This window comes from Tamandua tetradactyla, chromosome 14, assembly GCF_023851605.1.
Source record: "Tamandua tetradactyla isolate mTamTet1 chromosome 14, mTamTet1.pri, whole genome shotgun sequence".
NCBI classification, from domain to species: domain Eukaryota; kingdom Metazoa; phylum Chordata; class Mammalia; order Pilosa; family Myrmecophagidae; genus Tamandua; species Tamandua tetradactyla.
The window spans coordinates 22,877,142-22,898,504 of record NC_135340.1 but is presented as its reverse complement, the minus strand read 5'-3'; the positions used below and the strand labels follow the sequence as shown (position 1 = coordinate 22,898,504).

General features: G+C 36.8%; 1 protein-coding gene across 6 annotated transcripts in view; it reads right to left on the bottom strand.

The window, feature by feature from the left end:
* The window catches only part of HEATR5A (HEAT repeat containing 5A), a 216,380-nt gene that overhangs the window by 166,278 nt on the left and 28,739 nt on the right, over positions 1-21,363 (bottom strand). For 4 of the 6 annotated variants that reach the window (XR_013162228.1, XM_077127000.1, XM_077127004.1 and 1 more), the window contains exons 1-2: positions 12,583-12,786; positions 555-747 (exon numbers count right to left, since the gene is read on the bottom strand). Coding sequence is in view for 5 of the 6 variants with exons in the window: in XM_077127000.1 (XP_076983115.1) it covers positions 555-680 (126 nt within the window). In the remaining variant the exon portion in view is untranslated. Of the gene's footprint in view, positions 1-554; positions 748-12,582; positions 12,788-21,363 lie in introns of those variants that run through there. The other 2 variants (XM_077127001.1, XM_077127002.1) reach the window with 2 other exon arrangements.

The window sequence follows — 21,363 nt, the reverse complement described above, 5'->3', positions numbered from 1 at the left end:
AGCTTTTAAAGTTTACGATGACAAAAGCATAGCTATATGCTGATACTGTGAACCATTGACTATACTATTTGGATTATTATATGGTATGGGTGAATATCTGTCTTAGTAAAAATGCATTTAAAAAGGTGATGTTTATTAAAACCCACTTTAATTCATATTCCCCTTAAAGTTTTCATCTTTTATTAAGATGTAACTTTGTTATATTAGTTTGCACCATACTACACCAAGGCTTCACACATGTAGAGGAACACAAGGTGCAGAAGATAATAAAAATGAAATCTGACACAAGTGGTTTGTTGTTAGTGTTTCATGGATTTTGCTAAGTAATAACAAAAACACTGACTAACTTCTTTTCGCTTTTTTGAATATGGCAAACTTCTACTTGTAATATTAAAAAACATATTGGGGGCAAAAAAAATCTATTTCATTATAAAGTCTTGGCAAAGTCTAGCATTTTAAAGTTAATTTAGGCTATTCTGCACAGAACTAAAAAGGCAAACCAAAGAAAATAACATTATCTGGCATTTAATTTAAAAACTTGTAATTTTACCCACCCTGCTGGTTGCTAGTAAGAGCCTCTCCAAATATCTCAGCCACTCAAAAATAAACTCTGCCTTCTGAACTTCACCTAGTTGACTGCATGCTTCTTCATTCAGCAATAAGGTGTGTGCTAATTCCATTCCTTGCAGAAAATTCTCCTAGATGGCCACGATCCCAACTTCATTCAATTTACCTAAGAACAAAAATCTTCAAGAAGAAAATTACATATTTTAAAAGGACAGTAAAATGACGGCAATCATAATACTAGATATTTTTCACAAAAGAACCAACCGAAAGTATAACTAAACGTATACATCTTTTATAAATACTCTAGGGTGAAAGAGTGAAAATCCCAATATTGGGATCTGTTAACTCAGGTATAAAATCCTCCTTTGTATTCTGTATCCCTTTTATAGAGAATAAACAAGCAAATTAAGAGTTTCAGGCTGTCCAGGAAGAAGTCCTATCTTTACCAGTAGATATTCTTTCTCTTTGTGAGCTTCGGTGTGAAAGTAAACTTTCTTTTTTTTTTTTTTTAAGGCACTTGGATGAATGGTGTCTAAAGCTTGTAGCAATAAAGATCATATCTGCTCTGACCCAGATCCAATGTAGCCTTCACTTGTATTATAGCAAATAATCAACAGAAGACAGAGAAGTTTCATTGTTTTTTAATTTCTCAGCATCTCAAGTGCCTTTCCAAGTCTTACAAAACATACAAAGGATATGCGCACATGTACATACATATGCATTCACACATAAATTTATAAGATGGCATTGTGCCTATGGGACAGAATTTATTTTTATTTTTATTTTTAGAGGATTCATGCTGAAGTGCATGGCAATAAAGTGTCATGATACCTGCAACTCACTATCAAAGGACTTTGTAAATCAATCAACCAGCCATAAACACAGCAAAATGTTAACAACTGAATTTAAATAGTGAAAGTGATTACTTTATTTGCTATTCTTCAATTTTTTCTGTATTTTTTTAACCACAACAAAAAGTTGGAAAAATTATTTAAGCTTAGAAAAGAAAACAAGATGATGTTCTGAAAAATCATTTTTACTACTTTAGGAATAACAGCTACCATCAGGAAGACTGAACAAAAGGCAAGTTACCATATATATAAAAGACAGGTACTCCTATTCACTAATGTATCAAAAGTAAATTGGAGGGGGAGGTGCAAGTGTAGTTCAGTGGTGGAATTCTTGCCTGCTATGCGGGAGACCCAGGTTCGATTCCCGGCCCATGCACTTCCCAAAAACAAAGTAAACAAAAATTCAACAAATGGTGTTGCAATAATGGGAACAGTATACTAAATAAATAAATAAATAAATTTGGGTAAAACTCCAAGCTAAACAGAAACAGGTCATTGGAATTCAACAAAAATATGAATAGAATACTTTGGGTAATTAAATTAAAACATTTAAAATACAGAGCTCACATCCCTAAATAAACCTCAAACCTTTCTAGAGAAGTCATTAACTAAAGATGTATTAGAAAATCAGATGGGAGACACAGGCAAGGCTCTTCTTTCTTTTATTTTTTCTCCCATAGTGTTTACTGGTATATAATCACCTGGAGTACTGGATCATCATAATTATCATATAACTGAAAATAGCTTCTTAAATTCAAAAGATAGTGGTCATAAACGGGTACTCTGTTGGTAAAATCTGGCTTACAATGTATCAAGAAGAAATATATTTACTAAATGTAAACATCAGAAACTTTTACGTGAAAATCTGGGTCCACATTCCCAGACAAGCAATGAATGGCTGATTCTGAGTATGCACTCCCTAGCAGCCCCATAGTTGTCACCTAGCCTGCCTTAAACATTTACACTACTTGCCAACTCCTACTCTTTATCCTATTTACGTCTTCCGGTTTGGGCCATATATTCTAGATTCTGACTACGACACTGCCCCGGAGGCCAAAGGACATTTTCTGTACTAATTACCAGCCTTCTCCCAACCACCACTATCTTCTCAAACTTGTATGCTTTAGCCATTTTGGGTTCCCTCCCAACCTGACCTGCCTACTTGCCCAGTATCACTCATGACCTGACACTGACAATCCTCTGGGGGAAAAAAAAAAGAAGTATATCAAAGGTTATTTTCTTAATATATCACTTTTAGGGAACAAAGAACAATGTTAACAAATTCATTTATTTATTGGCATGGGCAGGCTCCGGGAATCGAACCCGGCTCTCTGGAACAGCAAGTGAGAATTCTGCCACTGAGCCACTGTTGCACCACCCAACAAATTCATTTTTATCATACAAATTCTAGCTTCTTGTTCAAAAAAACTTCTTTCTTTTCTTAAATTTGCAAAGTGAATGGGCCAACATAATACACAATTAAAGGTAAACTCAATAAATATTACAGAAATAATTTCTGGAAGAAACCTACTAACTATGCAGGAAGTGACAGGTTTGCACTCAATATCCATGACTATTTGAGAGGGAATAAAAAAAAAGCCTTTAGATAAAATTTATTATAACCACCAAGGCAGGTCAAAATCCTATCGTAAGAATCAAATTACCCTTTCTACAGTCATTAGGACTGCTGAAAAGGTTTTTTTTCCCCTTTGGCAACAGCAATATTGGGGTGTAAAATGATCTATCAAGAAGAAAAACAGCTAACACAATGCAATAATAAATAATTCAGTAAAAAGCTTGAGATCATAGGGCATAAAGTTATCGCTAATGGTTTCAATACATTCCTTATATAAATTACTCCTAAAGGAAGTAGGCTATTTATTTTTGTAACCCTACTCTAAAATACACCTAAGATCTCCACATATGCATTATCACTGTGATAAGCAAATGTACTTTGCAAATAACAGATGCTCCTACTCTTACCCAAAGTCTCACTTTAGGAAGATGAATACAAATGCAGTCAATGTTATCTACTGTATATAACCACAAACCCATGGCTACGTAACCTTGAAGAAAGCTAATTCTTCTAATTTTCCTGATATTTCCCATTTTTATGTTTCTCTTAAGATTATAAAGTAAGTTTTTTAAAAAACAGAGCAATATATTTTTCAAAGTACAGCTAGTTGCTTCTTGAAAAAGATTTTATGAAGCAGCTGCTGATTGAAATGCAGTGCCAGCCAGTAATTCTCACAATTCATATTCACAGACTATTTAATATTTACATTTATTTTCTTGAATAATCTGCAAAAATGACCGATGAAGTTATTTTTATTAGCAAAACTTTACATAGTTGTAAGCCGAGACCCAGAGAAGTAAGCAGGTTTCCTAGAGTGAAATAGCTAGTAAGGGTTATAACCTGGTCACACTCCTAATAAATGTGCCTCCAGATATATGTGCTTTAAGCACTATACTATGGTACCACCTTTTACATCAAATCAAATTATTTGTCTTTGACTCCTCATACATCGTAGTAGAAGCCAGTCATTTCTTAATAACTGAAAACCTGCAGAAAAATTGTGGGGAGTATAGATCATTGTAGTATTTCACAAACATAGAACATCACGTTACATGTTTTAATAAATTTGAAAAATCTCAGATTAGAAGAAAGTGAGAAATTTTTACCTACAAGATTTCTCAGGGTATTTATAAAGTTAATGTGAAATAGAATCTCCAGAAATGCAATACTGTTTGAAGAATTAACCAAAATACTACACAGCACAGTACCAATGTCTAGACCTAAGAAAACTGCTCCATTTAGCATAATATAATCACTTATTGTATAGGTTTATAAGCAACACAAGATTATTAGTTACATTACTTCACAGTCAAGCATTGTATGTGCTTACCCTAATGCCAGTAGTTGAACTAAGTTAGAATGGCCCTTCAATTCTTTTTTAGGCCATATGCTTCTCTGGGGCACTGTATTTACTTGAAAATAAATGCCTGTGTACTATGTATACAATAGATACTCCTAGTGACTCAGTTGTAATTGTCATTCTGGAGGTTTTCCAGGTTGAGAAAAGAAGGCACTGTGAACTAGATTTAAGGTACTAAGGTACCCAAATCATCCTTCTCAAACTGGGATAAATAACCCTACAGTGTACCAATAGACCAATAAACATGGTACAGATAATTGGAAGATCAAAGTTTATTTAAAGATTTTCCTCCTGACATTAATTTAAAACATTATTTTATATTAAAAATGAACATGCATTTAATATGAAATAGAATGCAAACTTAATAAAACGTTTCAAGGTCAGGAGCAGTGTGGGAGAGGATTCTTTTTCTGCATCTTGCCTAGTATGCTTTCAAATAGCTTTCTATTCCTAATCCCAGAGCCTTTGTTACAATACGTATACATCTGTACATAGCTGACTACTGACAGAAAAAGAAACCAGCAGGGGGCCAAATTTCTAGGGCCAGGATTTTCTAAAGCAATTTATTCCAAAGCCATCTCCATGAGTGCTAATTTTCTCTATTAAGGGTTTATAGAACTATTTTGGTAGAGGTGGGAACATACATTGAAATTTAAGAGGAAAAATGTCTTCCTAATCTTTTTGCTCATTTTAGTTTCTTAAAATGATTTATTATGTCACTTTTAGGAGAGAAAAGATAAAAATCACAAATAATCAAAGAGAGCACAAGATAAGTCAGATTTGTTGGGTTGGTTGGCAGCTTTTTCCCCCAGAACAGGAAAAGTACAATTAGTAAAATGAACAAGACACTAAGCAATTTATAAATAGAACTAATTCCAGAATGTATCAAGTACATTAAGTTTTGATGTCTCATACTTATATTTCAATTATTTTTCTTTGACTCATTTCTTCAAAGGACATAATTTCAACTTGGATGCTAGCTATAGTCTGTCGGTTTTGTTCAGAAAGCAAAAAAGTAAATCAACACTTCTCAAGAATCTCCCACATTTCAAGAAACACATAAATTTTAAAATCCAAACCTTTAAAAAATGCTGTAATTAGCTTTAATTTATAAAGAAGCTAGATCATTCCATCTTGACCTAAGATTCTCATTTGTGACTGAGGCGTTGCAAAATTATAGATTGTAATTGAGAAATCAAGATTTAAGGTATGATTTTGATTACTGAATCATTATATAGATATTCCTTTTTGCTTTCTAGTATATTAGAGTAGACAGAGGGAAATTCTTGAAATCTCTAAATTGTAATCTAGCTGCCCTGATAATGACTATATAGCCCTTACCTTCTGCCCCGATTGTAAAAACCTTGTGACTAACATTCATTTGTACCCAGTTATCCAGTTTTTCAACTTAAGAGTCTTAACGAAGGGTCTTGGGGCAGCCCAGAAAAAACCCACCCAAAGTCCAAAGTAATCTTGATAATCAACACTGGATCTAACCAAAATGAGCCTACCTGACATGCATGGCAGCTTAGACCTTAACCTACAAATCACCTATACCTCCTTCCACCATTTTCTTACATTCTGTGACTGAGCATGTAATCAATCTGCACATGCTCAATAATCAAATCATATGCTGGTTTGAAAGGATGTATGTACCCTAGAAAAACCATGTTTTAATCCTAATCCCATTTTGTAAAGACAGCCATTTCTTCTAATCCCTATTCAGTACTGTATGTTTGAATCTGTAATGAGATCATCTCCCTGGAGATGTGACTCAATCAAGAGTGGTTGGTTGTTAAACTGGATTAGGTGGAGCATGTCTCCACCCATTCAGGTGGGTCTTGATTAGTTTGGAATCCTATAAAAGAGAACGACAAGAGAGAAAGCCAGGAGATTCAGAGAGAGCAGAGAAGAATAACAGCCACAAGAAGCAGAGAGTCCACCAGCCAGTGATCTTTGGAGATGAAAAAGGAAAACACCTTCCGGGGAGCTTCATGAAACAGGAAGCCAGGAGAGAAAGCTAGCAGATAACACTGTGTTAGCCATATGCCTTTCCAGATAGAGAAACCCTGACTGTGTTCACCATGTACCTTTCCAGTTGAGAGAGAAACCCTATGTTCACCATGTGCCTTCTCACTTGAGAGAGAGACCCTGAACTTCATCAGCCTTCTTGAACCAAGGTAACTTTCTCTAGATGTCTTTGATTGAACATTTCCATAGACTTGTTTTAATTGGGACAATTTCTCAGCCTTAGAACTGTAAACTAGCAACTTCTTAAACTTCCCTTTTTAAAAGCCATTCCATTTCTGGTATATTGCATTCTGGCAGCTAGCAAACTAGAACAGGTCACCTCTAATTACATCATCTGGGGCCACCGTGCTCATTATCCTAAACCCTACCCATATATTTCTCTAATAAAACTATCAGAATTACTGTAGTTCAGGGGGACAGTTTTTGAGCTGACAGGCCATCTGTTCTTCTACTATGCACCTAGTAATAAACTCTTTCTCTCTTTGAAACCCCAGTGTTTTAGGAATTGGTTATTGAACATGATGGGCAAAAGAATCTAAGGCTGCTGTCCAGTAACAAGCTTACAAAATAAGAACTCCGAAGTTACACAGAGCCTTAGCTCACACTTAAGATGCTGCTTAAGAAAGGCTGCGCCTGGTAGCAGGAAATACAAAATCCTTTTGTTACCATACTTTAAATTCTTCTAGGTATTTACTGCCTTAAAATTGGTTTGCAGACATACTTAAATCAGTTTACTGGTTTTAGGGTAAAATGGGTATTGAAGTAAATCATTTATAATTGTACAGTACTTTAATACAGTTATATCTTGATTTGTTAAAAATCTTATCTGTATTTATTTCATCTTTGAATCTGAAATATCAATATCTTGCTTCTTTTTCTCCATAATAAACTTAAAACTTTAAAATTTGGCTAAAACTTCAATTTCTTCAAGAGGAAACCCTTCACGACTGATTCTCCTATTCTTCTATCTCCTCTTCACAGTCTTTTTCCATTCTCATATCTTTGTTTCTTAAAATACAGTTGGCTTCTTTAGCCATTATTTAGATTGTGAGCTGCTTCTGGTATTTTTCCAAATCATGATTCAAGAACTATAATAATAACATTATGGGTAATGTTTTCTTTTCCCTATCTCTAAATTTTTAGCAATGGGATTTAATTTTTTTAATGAAACAAAACTAATGAACAAACCAAGCATCTATTAGATCTCTAAAGTCAAAAATTCATGGTACTATTTATCACCATCATCTTGGTAATAACACAGATGGGAAAGACAGTAGTATAATCTGTTATCCCTTTCACTTTCCCAATAGACTCCCAAATCACACATGGCTTATCATCTCTAATCATCATAAGCAAGGAAGCAAGGAAGGTATTACTGGTCCTCATTTTGTGCATGAGGAAACTAGATGCCAGTACGTCTCTAGCAACAATGCTGAGTTTTATTTTCCTCAATACTTTTCCACAGAGGGGAAACAAAGGAAAACCAGCATCTCTGATCTTAAATATAAGGGGCAAAACATGTGGAACAAAGAGGACTCAGGGGAAAATGGGATTGATATAATATTTGAGCTCTCTTTCAATCTATTTCCCCTTACAACTTTCTGTAAATCACAGAAATTAGCTTCATTTCTCAACTCCTCCAAGAAAAATGGTCAAAAAGTAAAAAGGGAGCATTGGAAAAACAGCAAAAGGAACAACACAGATAAAGTAGGTAAACTGCTAAAATTATATATTTTACAAGGTAAAAATGCTATTTAACTGAAACAAAGGAAATAATACCCATGCATGCCTAGTTTCACTGTCAATCCTTCTCCTTCAACTACTTCCTACAGTCTCTAAGCACTGCTATTACTGAAACAGTTATTGCCACAGCTGCTATTTTCTTCATTATCACTTTGCTCTCCTGTCATGTCTTCAGTATTTCAAGTCCTTTTATTAAAGTGTTAGACTTTCTGGAGACATCAGCTTCCAATGGATGCTTCCAATGGATCCTTTCAATCTGGATAGTATATCATTAAGAACCAACAACATTAGCTTAGCCTGTGGCTACTCTTGACAATTTTTATCATTTTTCATTTCACAAACCAACTCTCTCATCTCTCACTGGGAAGGCACCTTTCATTTTGGACATTTAGGAGTGTCAGAAGACAGATCTTAAGATAAAAAAGTTTTAGTCTCCTTATATCTCCTACCTCATTCACCTGAAAGTCACTGACAATCTCACTACTTGGTACACAGTTGAGAATCCCAAAACAGGAAGTAAAAAACAAACAAACAAAAAACTGTGCAGCAATTAGTTCTTTCAAAGCATATGGACTTGGTCCCCCAAGAATGATTAATTATTAGTTAGACATGACTATGTATCCAGGTATCTTGATTATAGCTAGGGCATAACAGAGCATCACATTAAAAGCAAAGTAGAGTGCATCAGTGGTTCAGTGCAGAATGCTCACCTGCCACGTGGGAGACTGGGGTTTGATTCCCGGCCCACGCATCAAAGCAAAAGGAAGATTAAACACGAAGTAAAGGAGCAATACCATTAAGAGGAAGAAGTCAGAGCAGGGAGCTAACAGTGATGAAGGAATTCTATTTAATATAGATAATTCTAAAAGCAAAGCAATTTGGGGCCATTCACTACAGGAGCAAAGTGTGCAGGATATCATCATTTCCTTGGCATAGTAGGGTTTACTGGAGAGACCAGGAACCCTCGCTCAATTTTGCAAAAGAACTCTATCCTTGTATTTGCTGCTTAAGCAATCTGCCACTTAGACCTTCCTAGTTCAGCCTTTAGACTCTTCCTGCTTTAGAAACCTTTTCCTTTTACCCTTCCCTAAATGTTCATGGCTCTTACATCCTGGTTAGTGGTCAGAGGTTCACTTTTAATTCACACTATGATCTGGCATCTGGCTCTTCTACATGGTTCTTACTTTTAATTCACAATATATCCTATGGAATACCTAACTTCGAATATCTGACCTTCCTGGAGTTCTACCTGAGAACTTTGCTTGGCAGAAACTGCTTCTCACTCTTAACTTTGCTTACAGTTCGATACAGTGCATATATTATATATTACCTCAAACTCCAAAAAAGACCTAGGGCAGCACCCCAAAATCACACTTGTAGCAAAGATAAGCGTATTCCGAGAGGAAAGGATAAATGTGAACAGCTTCACTTTAGTTCAGGTCTTATTTTGTTGCCAACTGAGTTAAGAAAAAAACTCTTCAGAGTTATTTGGATTTAGAATTAAGTTAAAAGATTTGTACCTGTGTACCTTTGTTTCCACAGATTTCCTTCATACATACGCATATATATAAATTTTGGTGTTTCAACACATTAATTTCATTTACGTAAAAAAAATGCATTTTCTATACTGAATAAAGGAAGTACTGTTTTGTGTATATACACAGAAACAAACATGTCATTTATATATAGAAACCTACAAATGTAACAGAAAAGGCTATAAATGTGGCATATTTACCCATAGATTATTACTTGAAAATAAGGACAACTAAGTTACAGAAAAAAGTACATATACAAAACATTTTATTTAGTGACATGCGCACCATTCCATGGTTTTAAGATTAACAAAAGCATATTGACAACCTTAAATATTTACAATTATCACCTCCACCACATTCTTCTTTCCCTGTCACATAACCAGCTCTAATTTCTTAGGCAGGTACCATTAACATAGTGCTTTACTATAGCTATATTATCTTTCCAGAAACAAAGTTGTTACTATTAAAAAAAAAAAAAAGGAAAAGCAGAAACATTATTCAGCTCTGCGCTCCAGTTTCAATTTAATGGATATCTTTGGTGAATTTTCTAATTCGCTATTTGACTCTTACTGTGGTTATAAATGCAATTTCATGTTAAACTATAATAATCCTTTCTTTTTTTCAGCCTTCCAGAACACTAGAATTACAGAAATGATAAAACTTTATACTAGATAGAAGTATCAGAAAAGTCATGCCCTTCTTCCATCATTACACATATAAGACCCAGAAATATTCATGGAATCCTACAGTTTACCAGGCTTAATGGAAAAGGAAGATTAAGAATTAAACTGAATTTAACCAATTTTCTCCTACAAAGATGTAGCAAAAAAGATGTCAAGGTTCTAGTCCAGCAAACATTTTCTGAAAGGGGCAAAGAGTAAACACTTTAGGCTTTGAGACCACATGGTCTTAATCACAAATACTTAACTCTGCTATGTTATAGTATCAAAACAGCTATAAACAATACATAAACAAATAAGCATTGTTGTGTTCCAATAAACTGGCAGCAGGCTACTTTTGGCCTGTGGGCCATAATTTGTCAAACCCTATTCTAGGCCAAAGAATTTATTTCCAAAGTCTTCAGACACCTAATTAAATGGCATAGACAAGTCTTTACTAATTCCTTAGGCCTCAGTTAACTCATTTTTTAAATGAATTTTATTAACATTTTTTCCTTAAAAAGCACAAGCGATTCCTAAAATAAAAGCATTATGGTCCCAAAGGAGTGTTCAAACCCTTCTATTATGAAACATGTTAAGAAAAACCTTTTTAAAATGCAGATGCCATTGAACTTGTTAACCAGGATTTAGACTAAAATAATTTTTAGAATATGAAGGGGTCTAAAAAAAAATCCAGAGTTTAGTCATTTATTTTATTTATAAGGTAAGTAAGAAAGGCTCAATCCCTTTTTTGAAATAAAGCCAGATGGAAGGATGGGTGTACTGGTTAAAAACAAAGGGGTAAGGTACTCTCGTTTTTTCCACAGACAATATATTCATTAGTGAATGAATACATTTCTTATCTAATTAAAACACTAATTTTAAAGGGTATTTTGTAGTTATGTACTTTCTGCCACTAAAGTCAGATACAATAGTAATGAAAAAGGAAAAGAAAAGTGACCAACTTAAGATCCCATACATAGTAATGGAGGAGCTTAAGCCAGAATTCAGGTCTCCTGACTTTCAGGTCTGGAGTCTGTTCGTTACCCTGTAGCTATCCCAGGTAAAATAACTGTATCCCAGGGACACAGTTTTTCCTGCCAGTACTTTCTCCAACTGTCACTATTCTTATATTATAAACTGTATCTATTTGCTCTGCCATTTTATTAGAAAAAGAAAAAATATGTTGGGATTAAAATATAAGACAAATCTTGGTTTCAATGCCTATCTAAAATCACTTTTTCAAAGGGATACTTTTTAAAAAAAGTTTGCAAAATAAAACAGGAAAAATCTCCTCTGACCATCCATCCTTAAAATTTTGGGTCTAATGAGAGCTTTCTTTACCCCTTAAATAATCTCCCCAGAAGCATTTTCTCCCACAGTTCTTATACAAAGTTCTGAACTGTATTTGTGGGTCCCTTTGTCTTCTTCAGGCTGTAAATTCCTTAAGAGCACCAAGCCTACACATAAAAGGTGCTGAATATATTGAATATACGAATGCACATAAAAACAATTTATAATTATGACGTTCAATGAAGGAGCTATTATCTGACTTGACAGTTAATAAAAGTATCTTTACTTGCCAGAAGTATACACTATGTGACTAATTAAATACCATAAAGCGCTTTATAAAGTTTTTAAAGACTTTATAATCACTTGAAATGGCGTGTACTGACCAAAAGACAGGGTAAAATACGTTTTCTCCTACAAGTAAGCAAACGCTAACCCACCAGAGGCTTCCTTTCCTTGATAGATGAGGAAACAGTACTTCACACAGAAGGCAATATCCACTCTCTCTCCACTGCTTCCTTCTGGAAACACATAAAACTGAAGGGTGGGTTTGCCAATCTGTCTCCAGCACTGCCCGCCGAGAAGGCACCAGCGTTGGGGGAACCTCGCCCGAAGTCGGGCTGGGGCGCAGTGGACGCCACCAGGGCGGGTCCCGAGCCCCGAGCGCCGGCGAGTCCGACCGCGACCTCCCGAGCAGCCCCGCACGCCGGGCGCCCCGGGCCCGCACCGACCCGCAGAGTCCTCGGCTACCTGTTGTGCACGGCGAGAGCGGACTTCAACCCGAGCATCAGAGGAAGGCCCGACAGCACCGGCCGACCTGCGCCCCGCTTCACCGCCTCATCGGCGGACTCGGGTTCTCCGGCCAAGACACTCCACCCCGACGTCCAGTCCCGCACCCTGGGCACGAATTTCCTTCCTCCCACTACCCCGCTGTCTGGAACCCCGGGAACCCCCGGAACGAGCAACTCACTGTGCGCTCCCTCTCCGCAGCTGGCAGGCAGCCCGGACACCGCTCCCTCTCCCGGGATCCCCGACTGCTCGCCCTGAGGGTCTCCCACGGCTCAGCACCCACCCAGTCCCGACACGGTTCCGGCTCCTCAGCACCGCAGGACAGCCCCACGACTCGCAGGCAGCGAAGACTCAGACCTTGAGATGGGAGGGCGGGGCGCGGGCGGGGCGGGGCCGGAAAGCTCGGAGCGGCGAGCGCAGCGGGAGTCCAGGATTGGGGGCGCGCCCGGCGCCGCGCCGCCGTTTCGAGGCCCGGCCAGCCGGCCGCCGAGCCATCGAGCCCACTGTGGCAGGCGCAACTGCTCCACCGTCGAAGAGCAGATGGAAGGGATTGCGGCCCAAGTCCAGGCTAAGACAGCGGCTTTGCAAACGGCATTCCGGCCACAGCTATTTTTGTCTGTTTATCACCAGCCAGAATTTGTGGGTGCACCATTGGGGCAAATGAAGGCAAAGGCACAGCTGGAGCCTCGAGAAGTTCAGGCACGGTCAATGCTGTGGATATAGATAGTGGAATGTTAGACATTAACGAGAGCCTCGTTTGAGAACCTGAGACACAGGGGCCTGAGGTAAAGTGACTTACTCAAGGTCATACACTGAGTCAGTGGCAGAATAGCCTCTTGGCTCTGAGTTAAGTGCTTTCTTCTCAAGGTCATACACTGAGTCGATGGCGGAACTGGGAATTAACAGCCTCTTGGCTCTGAGGCAAGTGCTTTCTTCCAGTATAATCGGCATGTTGAATGTAATTTTTAAATTTTTATTTTGAAACCATCAGAAGTTTGCAAAAAAGTTGCAAGTGTAGTACAAAGAACTTTTTTTCCTGAGTCATTAGAGATTTAAGTTGTTGACATGAGGCCACATCTCCCCTAAATACTTCAGTGTGTATTTCTTACAGATAAGGGCCCTCGACTACATAATCACAATATAACAAAATCAAAACAATTCCAATGAAATTGCTTCACTTCTGATTTCCAAGAAAAAGCAAATGTTCTTTGATTTGAAAAGAACTGATTTCAGTGGGACTTACTCTGCATCTCTGAAAATCTAAATTGGAGAATAACAGCATTCCTTTATTCACACAAAACATGAGCCTACTTGGAGCTTGCTCTGTGCCACTCACCCTGCTGGGTGCTTGATAAACATTATCTTGTATTATAACTGTTTTACAGATGAGAAAACTGAGGCACAGAGAGGTAATTATGTTCCCCTGAGCAGCTTTTTGATATTCATTCCCAACTGTATATAACTTTTATGCCTCCTCCCATTCTTTGAATACCTATTCAGTTCCATGCTAGCAGATTCAATGCTTAACTTACATAGCAACCTGTAGAAATAAAGATGATTAACCCATTGTACAGGTGAAGAGCCTGGAATATGGCTTGGACTGAAAAAAAAAAATTACTACCACCTAACCTTCAACCAGATTCAAGTTTTGTCAGTTGTCCCAATAATGTGCTTTATGGGAAAAGAATTTATTTCAGTACAATCAAGTATTGTATTTACTTGTCATTTATCTTTAGTTGCCTTCATTTGAAACACTTCCTCATTCATGCCTTGACTTTCATGTCCTTGACACTTTTGAAGGTTCCAGGCCAACTAGTTTATAGAATATCCCTGAGCTTGGGTTTGTGGGATATTTATTCATGATTATATTCAGGTTAGGTACCTTTGACAAGACTTTTACAAAAGTGATGCTGTGTTCTCATTGCATCCTACCAGATGGCACATGATTTTAATTTTCCCATTACTGGTGTTTACTTTAATACAGTGGTGTCTTCCAGGTAAAAATAAAATCACATTTTCTCCTTTGTAATTATCATCACTTGAAACAATGTAAATATCTTATTTCTTATCAAACTTTCAATTAACTAATATCAGTATGTGAGTGGATTGAATCATGTCGCACACAAAGACATGAATTCAAGTCCTAACCCCTGGTCTTGTGGATATAAATTCGCGTGTAAATGGAATCTTTGAAGATCCTATTATGATGAGGCCAAAATGAATCATGGTGGATCTTAATACAATATGGCGGGAGTCCTTATAAGCAAAGAAAATTTGGACACAGTATGCAGACTGAGGAGACAGATCGACTGTGGTAGATCGAGCAACTCACCATCACACTACAGATTTTGGTGTAAGCATGGTCTGTTAGTACCTTGATTTTGAATTTCTAGCCTCCAAAACTGAGACAATAAATTCCTGTGGCTTATGCACTAAATTTCCAATAAGAACTTTTGGCCATGGGTAACATTTCCTTCAGTAGGCAAACTAACATTATAAATATTAAGTCAAGAAGAGCTTAAAACATAGCACATAGATCTTGACCAGTGATAAATGGATCAGGCATACCTTCTGCCCTGTTAACTTAAATGTGATCTAAAGCCTGAAATGACACTAATACCCCACTCTGACAAAAGATATGCTGTTTGTTTGCGATGCGGCTATACACTTTTTGTTCTGTCAAGCATCAATAAATAAAAGGAATTTATTTCTTTTAGCAGCCCTGGCAAACTAAGTATGGATTCAGAGTGTTCTATTTTATTAAATGGATTATAATCTGTTTCTATCTTTATTTAGTTTGATGATCAGGTTATCCCAAGTTTGGGTAGTGGGAGCCCCATTCATCCTGGCTTTGGTGTCTTTCCCAACATTTTATTGTAAAACATTTTTAAAATACAGAAAATATGAAAGAGTTTTATAATGAACATCCACATATCCACCAGCCAGATTCAATGTTAACATTTTATTATTCTGTGTCCTTTTGACATCATCATCATCCTTCTAGCACAGCCCTTTCTTCTGGCACAATAAGATGCTACAGGCTCATTTCACACTTTCCTTGCTCCAGCCTTGGACAGCCATTTTCTGGGAGCTTTGGTTCTTTCTCGTGGAGAATGGTGTTTCGAAAGACTAGATGAGCTCATTGCTATTGGAGTATTATTGCTCAGATGTTTCAGTGTATAGAACTAGGGAATATTTATACATTCATACACATACACATTTATATATGTGTGCTCACCATATTTACCATAAAGAACATTATTGAGACAACTAACCAAACTTGAATGGGGTCTGAAGACTAGATTGTAGTAATGTATCCTATAATTAAAAAAAAAATTTTTTAGTCCAGACCTTTATTTTAGGCTTCTCACTTATCAGTGATTCACTCTGATTATGTCAGCTTGCTCAATGTTGTGGGAACCATAGTGAAGGGTGGGGTGTACACGTGGCAAGTTCATATCACAAAATGGATCAGGCATACCTTCTGCCCTGTTAACTTAAATGTGATCTAAAGCCTGAAATGACACTAATACCCCACTCTGACAAAAGATATGCTGTTTGCTTGCGATGCGGCTATACACTTTTTGTTCTGTCAAGCATCATTTGTCAATGTAATGCTGAGCTTGCAGTAATATGTGACAGCTTTTAGCACTAAATTTCCAGTAAGAACTTTTGGCCATGGATAACATTTCCTTCAGTGGGCAAACTACCATTATAAATATTCAGTCAAGAAGAGCTTAAAACATAGCACATAGATCTTGACCAGTGATAAGTAATAGCACGCCATTTAACTTCAAAGCAGTTAAATTTTGGACTGGTGCTTCTAAGAAGAAATAATGAAAAAGGTAGATTCATGACTATGCATGTGGTTATACTTTAAACACGAAGTGATGGCATTACGTTACTACTAACTAGATGACATCTAAGTCTCTGTCCAAATCCTTATACTCTGATCAGATTAAGAAACATAGCAGTGTCTTACATATATGTTTACTTTATGTTTTTTTCAATGCTGCTGTCATATATTTTAAAAATAAGCACATAACCTCTTTTGGCTTCAATTTCCTCCTCTGAAAAATGAGTTTGTTGTGCTAGAGTCTCTCTAATATCCCCTCCAGTTTTAAAATGCAATTATTATATTGTTACTCTTACAAAATCTTTTCAAAATATAGAGTAACTATTAGTTGAAAGAAATAGATGTCAGAGCCCAAAATAACTAAGTAATTTTCCCATGTGTGGAAAAAATGTTCTAGAAGTTAAGATTTTAAATCAGGCTGTGCCAGTTTCAAAGTATCATGTACCCCAGAAAAGCCATGCTCTGTAATCCTCATTCAATATTGCTGGGTGGGATCTTTTTTTATTATTTCCGTGGAATAAACTCACTCAGTTGTGAGTGGTAACTTTTGACTAGATGGTTTCCATGGTGATGTGTCTCTACCCATTCAGGGTGGGGTTGCTTACTGGAGCCCTTTAAGAGGAAACCGTTTTGGAAAAAGCTTGAAAGCCAACAGAGCCCACAAAGCCAGAGACCTTTGGAGATGCAGAAGAAAAACACCACCAGGGAAGCCTTATGAAATGAGAAGAGAAAGCTAGCAGATGTCGCCATGTGCCTTTCCAGCTGACAGAGGTGTTCTGGACCCATTGGCCTTTCTTGAATTAAGATTTCTTTCCCTGGATGCTTCAGTTTAGACATTTTCATGGGCTTAGAATTGTAAACTTGTAACTTATAAAATTCCCCTTTTTAAAAGCCATTCCATTTCTGGTATATTGCCTGCTGGCAGCTTTTACAAACTAAAATATAAGCCTTCTGAATATTTCTCTGATATCTTTTCTATATTATTACAGTATCAATAGTCAAAACTATCTAAAATATGTTAAACTAACAAAATCATTCTCTCTGTAATTTCCTATGATGCCTGTTTGTCCTCATAACTGGCTTTAAAGTCTTATGGTTAGAATCATTGCTCCAGTTTTCATAAGAAACAGATGAAGAGAGACTTCCGGAGGTGAATGTTAAGATGCTGTAACCTGTGGTGAGAGAAAAAGCCCTGGAGGTTTCCTCTGGCTTATTCCTTTTATACAGCTTTCACCTTGGAAGACAGGAAGAGTGTGTCCCTGAGGAGTAAGCAGCAGGACAGGCAGGGTTCAGTGAACAGGGAAGGATAAATGCAGCAACAAACCTGCAGTGGCCAGAGACAGCAGGCTGGGATCCAGAGCAGATTCCAGGAAGTGGGGAGAAGGTATTTGTGGTGAATCAATGAAAGTGGGGCTGAGAGGAATTAGAAGAAAGTTCTTGGTCTGCTTGTCCATTTTTCCCTGCAAGAAAGTCCCTGATGGGAACCACAGGAAACACCATCTAAAGCAAATTAATCACAAAGTTAATCTCTCAAGGTGAAGAAGCAAAATTTATTAATAAAAGCAGCACAGTTCTGAACAAGGGTAGACACCCAAGGAATGGAATAGGTCAAACCAAAGCTAAGGAGGAAGGCTATTGTTGTGGATTGAATCATGCCATATCTCCTCTCTTCCCCTCACTCTCCAAAGTCATGTTCAAGTCCTAACCCCTGGTCCATGGATGTGAACTCATTTGTAGATGGATTTTTCAAAGATCCTATTTAGATGAGACCAAACTGAATCATGGTTGGCCTTAATCCAATATGATTAGAGGCCTTATAAGGACTCTTGTAAGGACTGCTTATAAGCAGAGGAAATTTGGACACAGGAGAAGAGTAGGAGTCAGGAGGAGACATAAGGAGACAGATGGCCATGTGACAAAGGGAGAGATTAAGTTATGGATTGTCAGCACGCCAGACACTACAGACTTCGGAGAAAGCATGGTCTTGCTGACACCTTGATTTTGGACTTCTAGTCTCCAAAACTGAGATAATAGATTCCTGCTGTTTAAGCCAACTAGCCTGTGATGTTTGTCATAGCGGCCCTGGAAAAGAAGAAAGCTGTGCTTATTAAATAATTACCCAAAAACTAAACTTCAACTGTAAGCTCTTTAGGTAAGTCGACTGTTTATATGTAGAAAGTCCTTTTTATTTTTTATTAACTGTTTATATATAGACAGAGAACTTAGGATAATTTAGAGCTTCCTTTAGGAATGTGTCTCCTTTACATGTAGCAAATAAGGCATTCCACAGAAATCTTATCATCAACTGGAGATATATGTTAACTGTGAAAACTGATGATGGTATTTATGCATGATAAACCTATATTTTCTCTAATAAAAAAAAACTTTGGATGCTTTAGATGCTTATCCACTTAAAAATCAAACATGCTGTACTAGTAATTATACAAGATAATATTAAGGCCAAAATTATTTTTTATAAAATTCATGATTAAAGATTATTTGGCTAGCTCAAGAAATTGAACTTATCCATTAAAAGGGTAAAACTCTCCATAGTCAATAAATAATATTCTTGCTGAATTTTGATACTTGAGGGAAAACTATATTCAGTATTATAAAAATATTTATACAAATTCTTATCTGTTATGTTTATGAATATAGATCTATTTTTAACTTCTCTGGGGCACATTCTTGAAAGAAATTCTAATAAAAATTAGTTTATATGTCAAGCTTCTTTAGCTATAAACTTAAAGAAGATAAACTTATCTAGATGCAAATATTTAACTGTCCAGTATGAACAACAGCTAGAAATTAAATTAGCCATATAGTATGGTTAAGGTAATCATAGGAGCCTGAGTCATAAACCAGGAAGAAAAAGAAAAATGTTAATATGGAACAGAATTATATACTCTTGAACTCAATTTGCCAACTGACAGACATTCACAGACCAGAGCACAAATCCATTTATAGACCATAGTTGCTCATCTTAATAATATTTCACTGCCTTACACAGCTAGTCCTTTTGTCTGCTTCCTCTCCGTGACACTCTGAGGCAAAAAACAAGATAAAATGTTAAGTTTAAAAAAGCAAAATATAAAATTCCTTTATGCTAACTATGTTAAACTGTGTGTATGGCTACAAATAAATACTATGAAGGAATAAATAAAAATGAAATAATTTATATTTTAATAATGTAACTATAATTTTCTTTCTTTTCATTATTTTTGCTATACTGCTTTTACCAAAAAAGAAAAAAGGGAGAGCCTTTTTAAAATTTTCCTCTTTACATTTTCTGGATGTCTTTTATTTCCCAGTTGGAAAGGTACCTGACAAGGAAACTTGAGCTTCCTTGGCAGCTCAAGCAAATATTATACAATGGGTCAGCTTGAACAATGGGAACTTATTTGCTCATAGTTTTGAGGCTAAGAGGAAGTCCAAAGCATCATCAGGATGATGCTTCCTTCCCAAACACTGGTAATCTGGGGTGGCTGCCGGCGATCCCTGGTTCTGGGCTCCTGTGTCACATGGTAATGCCCATGGAAGCTTCTTCCTTCTCTTTCAGATTCCTTTGATGTTCAGCTTCTGGCTGCTTCCTCTATGGCTTTCTCTCCATCTGTCTCAATTTCATTCTGCTTCCGATTGAGGTGGGCCACATCTTAACTGAAGTAATCTCATCAAAAGGTCCTATTTACAGTGGGCTCACACCCTCTGGAATGGATTAAGTTTAAAAATATGGTTTTCTGGGTACATACAGCTCCAAACCACCAGTCAGTATTTACTCATCAACCTATCCAAGAACTTTTAATTGTTTACATGGGTTGGAATTAGAGGGTTAGTAGTAGGGCGTTGTGCTTGTTTGAAGCTGTTATGTAATCCAGAAAAGGCCACGTTCTTTTAATCCGTACCTGTGGGTGCAGACTTATTATGTGTGGGGACTTGGTTATTTCAGTTAAGATGTGACCCAGCCCATTCAAGGTGTCTTAATCCTTTTCCTGGAGTCCTTTATGAGAGGATAAAACACAGGAAAAAACCCAGAGAGAATTTAGTGAAAAAGCCCCTAGAAGCAAGCAATGACCCACAGGAACTGAAAGAGCTACTGAAGCTAGAACCTGAAAACAACAAAAGCTGGGAGTGAAGTTACCAGCAGATACTAGTTATGTGCTTTACTATCTGAGAGAAGAACCTCAGATGCCAGCAGCCTTTCATTCTTTCAGAGAAGGTATCGTCTCTGAAGATAGGGGCATTTTCATGGTCTAAGAACCATAAATTGTAAGTTAATAAATCCCTATTGTAAAAACCAACCCATTTCTGGTATATTGTATTCTGGCAGCTTTAGCAAACTGAAGCAAGTATCCATATAATTTATTAATTTATTGAGTGAAAAGGGGAACTATTAATAAATTTGCTGAGTTCTTAAATGTGACAACAATAATTGGTTGCACAAGCAACCAAAAAAAACTGGACTTCATCAAAATCTAAAACGATTGTGATTAAAAAGACACTATCAAGAAAGTGAAAAGACAACTCACAAAATGGGAGAAAATATTTGTAATTCAGATATCTGATAAGGGTCTAGTATCCAGAATATAAAAGAACCTTAGAAGCAATCCTAAAAAGACAACCCAATTTTAAAATGGGCAAAGGATTTGAATAGTATTTCTCCAAAGATATACAAATGGCCAATATCAAGTGGAAAAATGCCTAACACTGTTGATATTTAGGGAAATGTAAATCAAAGCCACAATGAGACAAAATATGACCATGATGTGGAGAAATTGGAACCTTCATACAATGTTGGTGGTAATGTAAAATGGTATGGCCACTTTGGAAAACAGTCTAGCAGTTCTTCAAAAGGTTAAACAGAGTTACTAAATGACCCAGCATTTCCACTCCCAGACATATACCCAATATAAATGAAAACATTTATCTGCACAAACATTTGCATATGAATGTTCATAGCAGCATAATAGCCAAGAAGTGGAGAAAAAAACAAATGTCCATCAACTGGTGAATGGATAAGAAAACTTGGTATATCCATACGATGGGATATTATTCATCAACAAAAAGGAAAGAAGTAGTATTGAAGTATTGATGCATGTTATAGCATGT